The sequence below is a fragment of the Cynoglossus semilaevis genome, chromosome 16, assembly GCF_000523025.1.
Source record: "Cynoglossus semilaevis isolate Cse_v1.0 chromosome 16, Cse_v1.0, whole genome shotgun sequence".
NCBI classification, from domain to species: domain Eukaryota; kingdom Metazoa; phylum Chordata; class Actinopteri; order Pleuronectiformes; family Cynoglossidae; genus Cynoglossus; species Cynoglossus semilaevis.
Genome location: NC_024322.1, coordinates 10,136,596 through 10,151,545, shown reverse-complemented (window position 1 = coordinate 10,151,545; position 14,950 = coordinate 10,136,596). Strand labels below are relative to the sequence as shown.

The 14,950-nt window shown below is 39.2% G+C and overlaps 2 protein-coding genes across 14 annotated transcripts in view; both read left to right on the top strand.

Moving 5' to 3' along the window:
* Positions 1-1,915, top strand: part of LOC103392053 (CASP8 and FADD-like apoptosis regulator) — a 5,338-nt gene extending 3,423 nt beyond the window's left edge. For 5 of the 6 annotated variants that reach the window (XM_025063563.1, XM_025063562.1, XM_025063566.1 and 2 more), the window contains 4 exons: positions 104-173; positions 291-491; positions 721-1,222; positions 1,305-1,915. In XM_025063563.1, the coding sequence (XP_024919331.1) occupies positions 104-173; positions 291-491; positions 721-1,222; positions 1,305-1,431 (900 nt within the window). In that variant the 3' untranslated portion in view covers positions 1,432-1,915. The remainder of the gene's footprint in view (positions 1-103; positions 174-290; positions 492-720; positions 1,223-1,304) is intronic. The other variant, XM_025063564.1, reaches the window with a different exon arrangement.
* Positions 1,916-2,506: 591 nt separating this feature from the next.
* dip2a (disco-interacting protein 2 homolog A) overlaps positions 2,507-14,950 on the top strand; it is a 62,675-nt gene continuing 50,231 nt past the window's right edge. For 6 of the 8 annotated variants that reach the window (XR_003052136.1, XM_017040011.2, XM_017040009.2 and 3 more), the window contains exon 1: positions 2,508-3,116. Coding sequence is in view for 7 of the 8 variants with exons in the window: in XM_017040011.2 (XP_016895500.1) it covers positions 3,002-3,116 (115 nt within the window). In the remaining variant the exon portion in view is untranslated. Of the gene's footprint in view, positions 3,117-14,950 lie in introns of all 8 variants that reach the window. The other 2 variants (XM_017040012.2, XM_017040010.2) reach the window with 2 other exon arrangements.

Genomic DNA, 14,950 nt, shown 5'->3' with positions numbered 1-14,950 from the left:
GGTGCAGAGCCCCTGTGAGTACAAAATAATATAGATAATTACCAGCTTTTTCGGTTTCTGGTTTTAAAACTAATTCTTATGAAAAAATTTCTATTTTTGTCAGTTTCCTCTTTCTACCCCTACTATTTCCCCTCTCCTACGCCAAAGGGGACAAGAGCAGCTACTTCATAACGGTAAGAGAGCTCTGTATGACCCACTGCCCCTATTTTAAAACCATCAAATGCCATTTTTGTATAAAGGTGTTCAAGTACTACTTGAGTATTCAAGTACACTGCTTTTGCTGCTTTCAGTTACAAGAAACCCACCATCACGTGTACTCAGAGGGGCCAGCTGTCAGGTGAGATATGCACTCGTCGTGTGTTGCTACAGAAATGTACAGCACTATAACAGATCTCTTTATTTGGAATTTCAGCGTCAACAGGATCAGTACAGTTTCAGTAGTAATCCTCGAGGTGTTTGTGTTATCGTAGACTGTGTGGGAAAGGATGGAGGTAAGTAACAATACACTCACAAACACAATACACAGACATCAAAAGCTGGTGTCATTAGACTTTTTTTGTAATGCAGTAAAGTGGGAACTGTAAAGTGGGAACTCAACTGCAAACTAAAGTTATGGTATAGTTTGGATGTAATGTACTATAATAGAGCGTTAACAAAAGCTGCTGTCATTTTAGATGTAAATTCTGTATGAGGTTGTTTATACCTTCTCTGTTTTCTCAGACATGTTGGAACAAACATTCAAGACCCTTCGTTTTAACGTGATCCTCTATAAGTGGCTGAATGCAGAAGAAATCTTTTCAACTCTCAGAGACATATCAAAACAAAGAGAGAATCTCAAAGGTGACGGCCTGGTCTGCTGCATCATTAGCCGTGCCTCAGAAAAGCGTCTCTTGGGGGTAGACTTGTGCACCAGTCTACATTTAAACAGAATCAGACATCTTTTCACTGCGGATGCATGCCCCCTGCTGGCTGGGAAGCCCAAACTGTTCTTCATCAAGACCTACAACGTCGCTGTGTTCCAACCCCGCACCAGGACTGAGTATAGGGACGAAGATCTACAAACGGATGGATGTAATGGGCCGTTGAGGTATGAATGCATACCCACTGAAGCAGACGTGTTCTGGAGCCACTGTTGGACGGATGAGTATCAACTTCAGGATGAACGCCATTGCTCCATTTACCTGAAGGCTCTGACCGATGCCTTGCTCAAAGGTCAAAAGTGGTAGGTACAAGTGACTACTCAATAATAATTGAATATGTATTCTTAATCTCTTTCACTCACTGTTGTTGTTGGGCTTTTATAGGAAAACAAAACTCCTTGATATTCATACTGAGGTAAATGGAGCCATCTTTGAACACAACAAGAGGAATCCTGCGGAAAGCTACAGTATAGATTTAAAACATACTCTGAGGAAAGACCTCTACTTTTAAAGAGTCAGCTGACCATCTGACTTTCTCCACGAGGGCGAGTCACTTTGCCTACAGGGACACCTAGTGGTTTGATTTAAATGTGTATTTAATATATTCACCAGATGTAAATTATCTACTACTATCTTGTAACTTATATACTGTACTCAAATATGCGTGAAGATACATTAGTGTTCAATGCAGCACAAAGCAGAAAGGAATATTGAAGTAATAGACATGAATGGTTTATTTAATCCCAACTGATAATATTTAATCATGTCTAACATTTGTTTTATTTTTCTGTATTACATGTTTTATTATTATTCAGTGCAGCTAAACTAAAATGAGGAAATATTTGTAACCTTTGTATGGTACACACTACAGTACACTTTTAAAATATTTTACATCCGTTTTTTTTACATTTGTTTTTATACTTTTGCTAAGTTTAATGTATGGACTAAAAGCAATGTATATTTCTTTTTAAATAAATGTCTTTATTGCAAAAAGACACCGGTGAGCATTTTTATTTTATGTTCTCTGAATATAATTAAAATTGACCTGGTATTAACGTGTCTTTACTCTTGATATAAAAGGTTATTACTGTACGTATTTCTGAAGATACAATAATTCAAGATTTGATGAAGATGTGCAGAACTGTTGTCCTGGTTGTCCAGAATCCCAGGTCAACAAAAACAAGCACAAAGTAAAGCAAAATAACAAATTTATCATAGACTCTGCCACCCCACTTAATTGGTATATATGAACTTTGACTTTAAGACAGTTTTAAAATCATAGGCCGAAAGGGACATGGGGAAAATAAAAATAAACTTTACGTTGTGCACCATAAAGTTTGCAGAATCACGTTTTCCCCACACACCCCTTTAGGGGCTCTGTACTTTTCTTACGTGTATAGCGTTGTTACAAGCAGAAGTAACCCTAATTAAGCAAATTTACTTTTTAAACAACCCCCAAACCGCGACCCTTTTGACATTTTAAAACGGATTCACACCCAATCTAGCGAACCTGGCAACCACGATACCCAGAAGCTAAACAGCAGTATAGGTGTGCCAGTACCACTTTTTGGTCGGTAGGAAGCAGTGTCGTCAAACAGCAGGAGGTACACGTATCCGCGATCACCACTCGTGAACGCGCGTGGTCGTGGCTGCTGTTGCTATGATGCAATGGCGACTGCGCCGTGTGGAGTGAGCGAGAGCGAGGAGTTGAATGAGTTTTTCTGCACAGTTGGAAGGAAGCAGTGACGGGCGGCGTACAGGGACACACGCACATAAACCGAGACACACACAGACAGGCGGACACCAGGCAAGAAGACCGGGAGAGGACTGTGTTCCGCCACGACACATGGAGACACCCAGCCAGGTGTGTGCGTTATCCCCGCATCGAGCCGTGTCATGACGCTTTCACTGCCCGCTCACACATCTGTGCGACGTCGCAGTCAGACAGGAGAAGCACCAACACCCTTTTCGCCCTCCTCAGCCCAAACCGAGTGAAGAGGAGGGAGGTGTTGTTTGGCATTGTCTCCTCTCCAGTGCCCTTGCTCCTCGGTGGACCTATCTGAGCTTCATACTGGATCACCATGGCAGAGAGGACCGTGCTTACCATGATGATGGAGCCCACCCCGGCTGTCGCTATGACCCTGCCGGCGGAGGTGCGGGAGAAGCTGGCGGAGCTGGAGCTGGAACTATCTGAAGGTAAGTTCGAGACACTGCCCACTGAACGCGGTTTTTATCCGCAGTTTTTTTTTGGTTTCAGCTTTAGTTTAACTCATTGACATACTTTCGTCCCAGTTTTGTTTGCCACCCACTATTATAAACATTTAATATTTATCATTTTTAACATTTTATTAAAATAGGTGTTTCAGCTGCATCCCTCACAACAGAAAGAGGTGGAGAGCATTCTTCATGTTCTGATAGCTGTCTTAACCTGTCGTCTGGGGCTGCGACCATTACTCGATTAATGTAAGACATGACAGGACAACTTAATTAATCGACAACTATTTTGATAGCTGACAGATAGTACTAAGCGAGTATGCGTACTGTAAATACCGTCCAATATGGCTTTGATTTAGGAGCCAGTTATTTTTATTTTATACAGACTGGGAGGCATTTTACGTGTAAAAGAAAAGTAAAAATTGAACTCGGACAACTGTCCATAAATACAGCCCCTAATTTGGTCACGTGTGTGACAACGATAACAAAACACTAGTTTACAGAAACTTTAGTTATTAGTTGTACAGGAAAGGGTAAAACATAATAACAGCTCTGCAAAGATGATGTAAAAGTTCATGACAGGGTATATTTTATCACTAGGTAAGTAGCTGCACAGTTAATTAGTAGTGGTTAGTAATGGTTAACATTACTAATCAGTATGTGTCATCAGTGTGTGCTTGTGTGCTACAGGGGTGTAAAATTGTGAATAAGGATAAGTTATAATTTATCTCCCCTCAGGGGAATTGTTGCACCTGCTTAAGTAATTCCAGAAAAGTAAGAGGTTATACTGTAAATATAAAAAATATGGAAAATATAATATATAATAAGATTAAAAAAACATCAATATCTTTTCTGGAGTTCTTTGAAATATCTTCTCAAGGTACAGAATGACCAAAACTTTTATAAATCAGTTTACATATTTCACAAATTACCTTTGAGTAATGGAAAAATATTAATCAATCACACGTGTGCAGTACAGACTTGCTGCTGGTTTTAACTTTGTGCTTTAACTTTCCACAACAATCAGCTTCAGGACAGAAATAGCAAAGACAATGTACATTAGCAAGTAGTAAATAGTCCTTATTCACAAAGAGAAAACCCTATGAAAAAACCAACTGCAAATAGCTATGCAACATATATATTTACTAATATGCAACACTTTGTAATTAATATTTTTGTCATATTACAAATACCTATCCCCTTAACTAACAGTGTAATGAAAAATATTCTTTTTAATGTATCCTCAATCTACTACATACTATAAATACATTTTCTGGCTCACAGGAATTTTATTCTTCTTTCAGTAACAATTCCGAAGCAGCAAAATGTGCAAGAAGTAATTATCGACCCACATTAGGTCTCATTAAATTTAGGGGTTTGACCTCAGAGCACGCCTCAATTTCCTGAAAAATGTAGCAGCCAATAAGTCATAGCCTTTGAAGTTGCGATTAATGGTAAATGATGTGTACATATATAACACTCAGAGAGTGGTAATGACCAGTCTGAGTGCCCTACACTACATTCCATTCATCTGCATACACCCACTCAATTACACACACATACACCACATCTATTTGCAGCAGTTGTTACTAATCCTTCGTCCCAGTTCACACACTGCCAATGCAAGCAACCCTCCAATCAACGTCTGCGTCATGAATTACAGTACCTCGTTGGCTGGATCCAGCAGATATTTTTCACAAACTTTGAGCAGGTTATACCAAGTTAACATTCACACTGTTCAACTTCTGATTGACAGTAATCAGATTTTATGACAGCTGTCAGCAACAATATTTAACACCAGGCTCAACAAAATGTTAAAGTGGAGTTAAATGTTAAGCATTGCTATTACGGGATAGGCATGATTTTATGAGCTACTACCACGCCAAACTATATCTGGTCATTTTCCTTCCTGCTCTCTGTGTGTCACATCCTGCCATGTTGCAACTCTGATAGCGGTGTCTACCTCACACCAACAGGTTGTTCCTTTATCGACACACTGTCAATTGTCTTTTTCCACCACCAGAAGCTCTTTCTGTCTGTCCGCAGTCCTCCAAACCTCCATATGTCCTCCTCTTTGCTTTCCGATCAAAGAAGATAATGTCAACCTCTTTGAGGTCCAATGAAAGCCGCAGATTTTTTTTTTTTCTCGCTCTCAAATCCTATTCCGGCACGCAGCATTGAACTCTTCACCTCATGCTGATGCCGTTCAGTTGTTTCCCTATTGCCTCCTGTAATAAGATGTAACAGGCAACCGTTTTATTGCAAGGAGATGATAGGTTGAGACTGCAGGAAGCCTTGTTTCTTGTACCCTTCTCAGTTAACTCTTGCCTTAGCCAGGTTTTAATTGTCAGGCCTGTTAGTGCTCCACAGAGACTTGTCTTGTTTTTAACAGTGCAGCAACAATGTTTTCCTCTTAGAGTTGAGTAAATGCATCATGTATCTCTTTCTAAAGCAGTTCCGACACAGCACTTATTAAGTAAGAATGGTTTTGAGGGCGCTCAGTGTCCCGGGATCAGTAGCTTGTGCTCGCAGATGTGTGAAATAAACTATCTCTGCATCTTATTGTGTTTTTTGAGTAATGGTTCTTCAATAGATGTGTTCATATTTGATTTTCTCTGGCTATAAATCACTTTTGCTCTCCTCTTCATTGACTCCAAGTTGTATCACTTTTGCTCTCCTCTTCATTGACTCGACTCCAAGTTGTGTGTAGCATCTTTACAAAAACATGTTGAAATAAATAGCGAATGCAGGTTTATCTAGAGGTGCTTTTCTGAAGCCCAACATTTTGTCCTGTAAAATACAAACATGGTGAGGAGAAAATACCTCACTCATGACACAAAATTACAAAATGCTAAAATGTAATAATTAACAAGACTTTCCTCTTCCACATGCTTCTCCGATCTCTGACAGTTTGCAAACAAGGGTAAAGGAAGTAAAGAGAAGGCACATCCATGTAGATGAGTCCACCACCAAACTGTTCAAGTTGCCAAAAAAGAAGAGAAACGACTGAGGAGTCATATTTTTCAGTGGATTTAATTACGAAGGGATTTTCTGCATATTCGCTCTGGCCTAGTCCTAGTAGGATCAGTAATTTTAGGATTTAGAAATCAAAACTTTGCTGCATCATAATTATAAGACTTGATTCTCAGTGAAATGAAACAGCCATGGCCAGATCCTGTTTCTGATGCTGGCAGAGACTGATTGGTGCACAGTATTACAGTTTTCTACAGCCACCTCAAAACCTTGTAACATTCGGATAAAAACACAAACATGACATTTAATTTTTTTTAAAGCAGCCGCAGCTTCTATATTTGTCTGAAAATTATTGTTTTCAAAAGTGAACCGATCACTCTTCATATAAGGAAGCTACAGTAAAAGTTTCAGACCCTGTAATCAGTGCAATTGTCCATCTACGTTGTCTTTTTACACAAATTGCTGGGTTTTTTTTTTGTTCTTCCTAACTCTGTACACTCATTGTTCCCCCCATAAAATGTATCACCATTAGCAGAAGTTGTTGTTACTCAGCTGACCTGGATGTAGATGATTTGTGTTTAGATGGGCCATAAACGAGAGGGAAAAGATGGATGATCTCTATTAAATGCATGGCATGCAGAGAGAGAAGTGGTCTGCTGAGTAACTCATGGGTTGTCTCAACCATCCCATACTAAATTTACAAACCAGCTACTGTGTTGGATGTGGGAATTGGTAAACCCTTGATTGATTATGACCAGTGTTTATTGTCTGCGTTTCAAGGAATGTAAAAACTGAAATAAAACAGTTTTCAAGGAATGTAAAAACTGAAATAAAACAATTTTAAAAACAAAAACAAAACAAAAAACCAACCAAAAACATAAAACCTAGATAAAATGGCTTTTCATATGGCTTTTCGTCTAAATGGAGAGTTGGAGGGTTCTTCAGTTGAATGTTGAGGTTAGAATGTTGATATGTACTAACCTAGGATAAGATTGGGTTACTAAGACATGTTTGAGTTTAACCCTTGTGAAAGATGCAGTTGATTGATAAAAATACTAATTGACATTGTGCTAAATATTTAGTGTGAAAGATGCAGTTGATTGATAAAAACACTAATTGACATTTTGTCAATCACATGACTAATTAAGTAATCATCCATAACATATTTATAATTGTCACTTGTAGCCTTTCTGTATATTTAGCCTATCAGCTTTTCCAAATGCCAGCTACACAGCAGTCATTTGATACAATAATAATCAACAACTCCGTCAGTTTAATGAGTAAATGTTTGGATTTGTTCTTATCTGAGTATCTTGTTGCTACAGTGACCTGACTCGTGGAGATTAAACTTTCACCTAAGTGATTAACTAAAATGAAAGTATGCTGTAGAACCTGTAGTCGAGTAGCGACCGACAGTTTGATCAAAATAAGACATAGAAGAATACGTATTTCTAAAGCTCTGACCCCGATGGCTGTAAAAATCACTGGAGTGTACGTCAACAATATTACTGGCAGTTATCCTGCTGCTGTCTGTATGATTTATTTATTTATATATTATTGATATATCTATTTCTGTTTTTTTTTTACCTTTCAGTTCTCCATATTGTCAACAATGTGACTTGTCGCTTCTTAGCCGTACCCCGACCCAACAACAACCTGCCGCATGATGTTACTCCTGTCTAGTTGAACATTTTAATTTTCACAGAGGAGGGAACCATTGAAAGGCCATCATTGTAAACCCTGAACGTTGACCGTGAAGCCATCCATAAACCGTGAAACTGCAGCTTTCGGAATTAATTTCCATAGCCGACGAATGTGTACGATGCTTGACATCGCATGTGTTGTGTAACGCAGTAAATATATAAATGCTGTACATCACATAGTGTGTTGCAGTGCTGTAAGCAAAAGTATTTTTTTGTTTTCAAAGTTAGCGGAACATCTTTGTTTTTGTTTGAACCGCAAAGTGCAGTGCTGTAAGCAAAAGTATTTTTTGTTAGCGGAAGATCTTTGTTTTTGTTTGAACCGCAAAATCAAGGTCCTATCATATAAAAACATTTAATGAAGCAACTTTATATGGTGGTCCCACTTCTTATAGACGTGGTCTATGACGTCCAACTTGTGTGTCCGTTTTTTTATTTCCTTATGCAACCTTTAATTACAGTGACTCATCAAAGCTGTTAAAATCTGTTTTCCGGGTGATACCTTGCCAAGAGTCCCACAGAACCATTTACAAAATTACCTCTTACCGGTTATCTGACTTGGCCCTGCATTTTACTGATATGTGCATCGCTCTGGTTGCAGCAGTCTCTTTTTGGAAAGTCTGAGTGAACAGAAAAGCCCATTCATGCACCTGACTCACTCCTCTCTGTGGTCGCTGACTCCCACCACAAATTCAAGAAGAAAGGCCTTTCAATGGGTTCGCTCTGTGAGTTCAGCCTATTGTTGAGACAAATAAAGCATTTGATGAATGTGACACTGAATAATGTTCTGCATTAAGAGCTTTGAGAACATGTAGGACTTAAAGGCATTTTCTGAGAGGACTTTGCTGCTTGTTAGCTCTGTAACGGGATCTGGTGGACGAAAATGTGGAGCCTTGAAGCGATTTAGCCGACTGTTGTAACTGCTTGTACTGTCCAGTTCAGAGATAAGGAGACGGATATGCTCTGGCCCTGCTGGAGTGGAGGAGAGAACGTGGAGAGTCATAAATATTTCAAGGGTGTGCCTCAGAGCAGAGGAGAGTCTGAGATTCTTCTCTTCCTCATGTGCTTCTGTCCCAATGTATTGTATGCACACACAGCATTGCGTGTGTCTGTGTTTGTGTGCATGAGTGGTCAGCCCATTTAATATTTCATATGTAGGAAGATTTCCTTTTAGAGTCCATTTTTGGACACGAAAGAACTCAAGAACAAAATACCTTAGGGTTTAGAGGCAAAGGTTCCTTTATTTTTGTGTGTAGTTTTTTGTATTTATTCTGAGTGAAGCCCTCAACAGGGAACACAAGAGAAAGAAACAATTCAAAAGAAACTAAATAGTTCAAACACCAATAGGTTTGTGACTGAACCCAAAGCTGACAGAGTCCCAATTGTCGGCTTGGGGTTATACACATGGTACAAAACATTAAAAGAAAATCAAGAACCACTGTTCTAGGCACAGCTGTAACTGTTCATTTTGACGGTTGTCAGTTTTTGTCCTTTGTCACCTGTACAAATCGCTCCATGGTATGTCACCTCGTTGTGGAAGAATGACATGGGCACTGGACAGCGGGGGCAGTGCAGTGGGCTTTGGTGCCAGGGAAAATTGCTGACAAAGGAACTACTTGCCCCTGTTCAAGGACGTGCTGGTGCAGAATTCTTTTTTTTTTTTTTTCTTACCCTATTAGTCTTCGCCTGAAACTTTTCTCCTGCTTGGTCACCTGCCTTTCTCTGTTCAGTCTTCTCTTGAGGTACTGTCAGATGCTACATTGGCCTTTTTACGTTTTTGTTTTTTTTTAACAATCCGAGACATGGGACTGTGACCTTCTCTGAGAATAAATGAGGGGGTTACAGAGTTGAGATTGTTGTATGCCAGGAGATTTTCAACTAATCAGAGCCAAAACTGAAAAAAAAAAAAGAAAATCAGCATTGAGTCCAAAAATAGTTACATTGAGGGCAACTGGACGAAGTAGGAAGTAGAGGCTTCTTCAGTTCAGAGGCTTCTTCAGAAACATCTTAAAAAAATACTTTGTCCAGTTGCCCTCGATGTAACTATTTTTGGATTAAATGACCTGGATAACTGAGAACCTACACAGACATCAACATTGAGTCTTTTATTTTTGCAATTTATTAATCAGATTAACCAGGTCTTGTATGTAGGTCTGTAGAATTGGAATGAGTTTCAGTCATATATTTGCAAATAGTGGAAGACAAGTTTTGTAAACAGTTAATTGCTTAATGCTGTCAGCTTGATGATAAACATTACAAATGTTAAAACACACCAGTATAAATCACACATTCAAGACACTGTTGGCTTTATTAATGTTTAGCAATCCTCTCAGCGAAGCAGCCAAAGAGCGTTGACAGTGTGTAATTAATACGTGATGATTATTCATTTCTTAAATGTGGTGCAGCGATGCACCGTTCGGAGCCATTCACACTGAGAGTATTTATTCATCTTGACTCTGTTATTGTATTATTAAGCAAGGAGTGAGCAGAGGTCAGACATGTACTGCAAGACAGGACTACGAAGTACTTGAGACTCTGCCAGCAGCCGGAGGAGAAGAAGTTATTGGTGTAAGTAGGTGTGGGTGTACTGCACTAGGCCAACAAGTTGTGTGTGTATTGTGTTTCTTTCAAAAAGGAATAGAATGGCTCTGAAATGTTGTGAAACTCAGAAAATATGTGAAAAATAGTTCATTCAGCCACATTAGCAAAGCAGTTCATACGTAACAGGATAGTTTGTATGAATGACTTCTTTATTGGTTAGTAGGATTTAGGTCAGTAACAGTTGACTTGAATGTCATCAAGGTTATTGCATGACCGTTACGCCACATGTCCCGGTAACAGTGCTCTGATATAGTGGAGCATTGTTACCGGGAGCACACCTGTGGTTCTGTTCAGTGACTCAGGTCTGGCTTCTGTCTGGTATTTATACAATAATATAAAAGTTCCTTTGGAGAAGATCCTCTATATCCATTGTAAAACACCACACTTTAACTCCACGACGTGACCAAACCAACAAATATTAATATATTAAATATCTTACATTTAAATTTAAAACAAAAACAACCCCATAATTTCAAAGAAAGTTTCATTGGAAAAACACTCTAAAGGATGAAAAATAGAGTTCTTGCACCAACTTGTGTTGTTGGCATCGTAATGAGTTATGGATACAAATATGGAATTTTTTTGTGTTTATTTTCTTGATGTCACGGACTCCTGAGGTGTGATGTGCAGATTAAAGACAGGCGATTGAGGCTCTTTGTTGCAGCAGCATCGTGATTCTTACTGTTGAAAAACAAACAGATGGAGTATGTCTGGAATGTGCTGTGACCTATCGACTTCACCATGAGCAGTGGGGTTTTCAAATCCCCAACACTGCTGTAGGGCATAGCTATGCACAACAGACGTGAAGATAGCCTAGCAGGTAGTCCCTGCCTTTTAGAAGAACAAGGCCAAGTTTCCCCTCCCCCTTTCTTACCTTATCCCCCTTTGTGTCCCAGTAGACTTTGGGAGGCAAAGAACAGAGAGAAACGTCTGTGGGGCTACAGCCAGGGTTTTTTTTTATATAAAACCCAACTTGGCCGACTCCGCTCACATTCCAGAAAATGTGTTTTCAGCCTGTGTGCTCTAAGCAAGTAGACAGTTTAAGATGAGCTCCCCTGCTGTGGCTCTCCACAGGCTTTTCCCAAGTGTGTTTTTTGGAGGTACCTGTGTTTCTAGAAAGAAAGAAACGGCACAACAAGGGCAAGTTAGGACTGAATGTAAAGCACCTAGGGCATAACTGTCAAAGTGTGGCGACACTAGGCCTAACAACAGTTTTTCTTCTGGGACGGTGCGTCTAGTTAGTGTTACGATGCATAAAACTTGCATTTACATCTACCTTTTTGTAAAATGATTGATGAGTTAAGCATTTTGTACAAACTTGTACTTGGACTACTACTGGTTCTGCATAACCTCCTCTGTCTCCAATGTCTTTTTATAGTAAAATAGGAGTTCCTCTGTGAAGCGATTGCATCCAATCTCCATTCCTCAGTAATGATGCACGAACTGAGTTTCTTTTATAATGTGAGCTCAAAGTCTGAAGTAATAATCCGCCTTCACCCCTACAGGGCGTGAGACGCTCTCTCTCTTTTATGTAGTAATGTGTTGAAATATGCATCTATCAACTGTTTTGGTCATGAGCTTGTCAATACATTCTTCAGTATATTAAGTTGTTTTTATTTAGGTTATCTAGGTTTTTAATGATATTTAAAATTAAGTTTGAATTCTCATTCTAAACTGTTAAGTCCATTGAGTCCATTGTGTTTTGTAAAATTGGGCTTGTTAATAAAAAAATGACTTGGTAAGTCCATTGAGTCCATTGTGTTTTGTGAATTTGGGCTTGTAAATAAAATTGACTTGACTTGACATTTGGTGGCTTGGTTTACCCTTTTCATTGGGTATCAGTTAAGTGATCAGGTTAAACGTTGTGAACATTGCTGCTAAAGAATGATTGACATTTTGCAAGAATCAATAAAGTGGAGTTTGTAGTTCTGTAATAGTTATTGTGCTCCAAATAGGGCACTTAAAAAACAGACAAAAAAAACCCCCAATCAATATTGTTTAGCTCATCACTGCTGTTTTTACACTATGTGGCCTCTGAAATCTTTAAGATTCACCTTTGTGTTTATGCGTTGAGCAGATCATTTACACCACCCTAACACAGACTGTGAATAGACCTTTTAAACACTGTTACTTGTGGAATCTCAGGCACTTGGCAACGAACAATGACACAGGCATAACTTTAAGATGACCCATAATCCAATATAAAATAACACAGGCGCATGTCACATCTCGGTGCTCCTACTCACAAGATTCTTGACATAGATGTCACAAGCCTTGCAGCCTGTTGCTGACTTTTGTGGTTGTGGTTGACTCCCTACATGTTGGTGGGAGCAGCGCAGTTGTAAAGTATATTCCCCATATTCAAACCTTAACTGTCAACCTTTTCATCTGGGTTCAAGAAATGCTTTAGATGACATGTACTGTATATGATGGCTGGTTCCAAAGGTTTTAGCATCTGCACAAATTTTATTTTTTCTCTCTTCCTCTCAGTCCAATACATGAAACAAGGCTGACAGTTTGCCAGGTGCTGCTGCATGTGCACAAGGAAACTTTTCCATGTCTGAGTCTTTCTTTGTTTTTACTTGCTCAAGGGCTTGTCTTGCCAAACCTCGGTGCTCCTGGTGCAGTAAAGACAAAGATGCAGCTCACGCTGACGCCACCCTGTCTGTCGTCAGCAGCGAGAAACAGTCATGTCTGAAAGTGGCAAATAGCTGGTAGCTGTGTCATGCCCCTGATGACACATACACACTTGACTCCAAACTTTCTCCTGAGGTTTACTACTGCGGCCGCTGATTCTTGCTCTAATTGACATCAGGTGGTGAATGTGAGTGAGTGAAACATATGACCTGAAAAACAGAAAGCAAGCTCATGACTGAGTTGCTGCTTGTTCCCTCTTGTTATCAAATCTCAGGCAAAGTGGATTAAGCGCAACTGTTATATGGTCTTGCAATGTCTATTTTGGGCAGTGAGGACCTGTAATCTAACCAGGTGATGCGCAGAGATAAAAGCAACAAAAGAAGATGCGTTCAGACAGATTTGCAGTGTTATTAATTGCACTGAAATTTAAAACTAAAAGTCATTTTCAAGGATAAACAAACAAGTAATGCACTGTTGGTTTGTAGTTTTATTATTTATGCCATATTTACCATCTCTGGTGAGCTTCTTGTACTTTCAAACACCTGTCAAGTAAAAAAAATCATCTACGCTCTTTTTGTGTTTCTTTCCCTCTGTGTTAGCTACTGTTGCTACTTTCAACTACTGCCTTAAACTAAGTTTTTTAATGTTTTATGTTACGTTTTCATCCTCTTGAAATTTTGGCTGAGCACATTTTTCAACCTACAAGGCTGTCTTTGTCCATATATATGTTAAAGATATCCATTTCTTGTACTGTAGTGAAAATTGTTTTACTTTTTACTCGTATCTATTCTGAGACATGTCATTTTTCTATTTTTTGCCCTTTGTGAACATTTGATTGAACGTCACTCTGAGACCAAACAGTTGCAAATGTATTTAAAGTGTCAACAAAGGGACACAGTAATTTTCCTAAAAAAGCAACATGCCTTCAACATCAACTTCAGACATGTACTTTGCTTTTGTACTTTGAGGTCAAAGCAAGTTCCTCCAAGTCAGATCTGTAAAGAGTTTTATTCACGTCTTTGTTCAAAGGGTGGACTGTAGAAGAAAAGGAGAAGGAAGGAAGGGTTGGGGTTGGAGGCGGCGGGCTGGAGTTTTGATATTCCCTAACAGGGAAACAGCTGGAGTTTGTCAGACCTTGGAGAAAGCAGGATAAAACCTTTATTCATTTTGCTCGCAGCACTTTTAACTGCTTGTACTCAACTTAAAGGCTTTATATGATTAGCACCCTTTGCCACAGACGCATTACTGGAAGCGCTCTTGGGCAACGACTGTATATGTAGGCTTTGATTTAAAGATGAATAGAGCTCCCTAAAGCACTTCATGCTTCAGTGTAAAAGCGTTAACAATTTTGTAACAAATGCTGCGTACTAAGACGTTTGACACGCCAATCTCTTTTAGTTTTTTTTCTACATAAACGCGTGGATATCATGTCATATTTTAAAAGTGACAGCAAGGCTAAAAAATCTTCCTTCTGTAAATACTGTTAAAAATGATATTCTATATTATTTAAAGCACTATGTAATGGGTTTTGTGACAATGGAAGCCACATGGAAAATAAAGACTTAGCATACTACAAGAACATATGACCTCGTACAACTATTGTCTTTTTTTTTTTGTCCCGTTGAACACTTGAAGGCCCTATAGGTCTCTGCAGGGCTGTCCTCAAGGCCTTGAACTCTGACCTCCTGTTACTGACTCCACAGAGGGATGAGTGCTGTATTCCCTGTAAATGACAGAAGAAAATGTGAGGCTGATGCAGAGCTGTAGCAGGGCTGCTATCAATCTACACTTTCTCTTTAGGGAATAATGAATTAGCTGCTGGCAAGAAATCAAGTCCTATACAAGATCATCTGGGAACATGAATCTGCTGTGTGTTTTGCACTTCCTACACATGTGTGTGTGTGT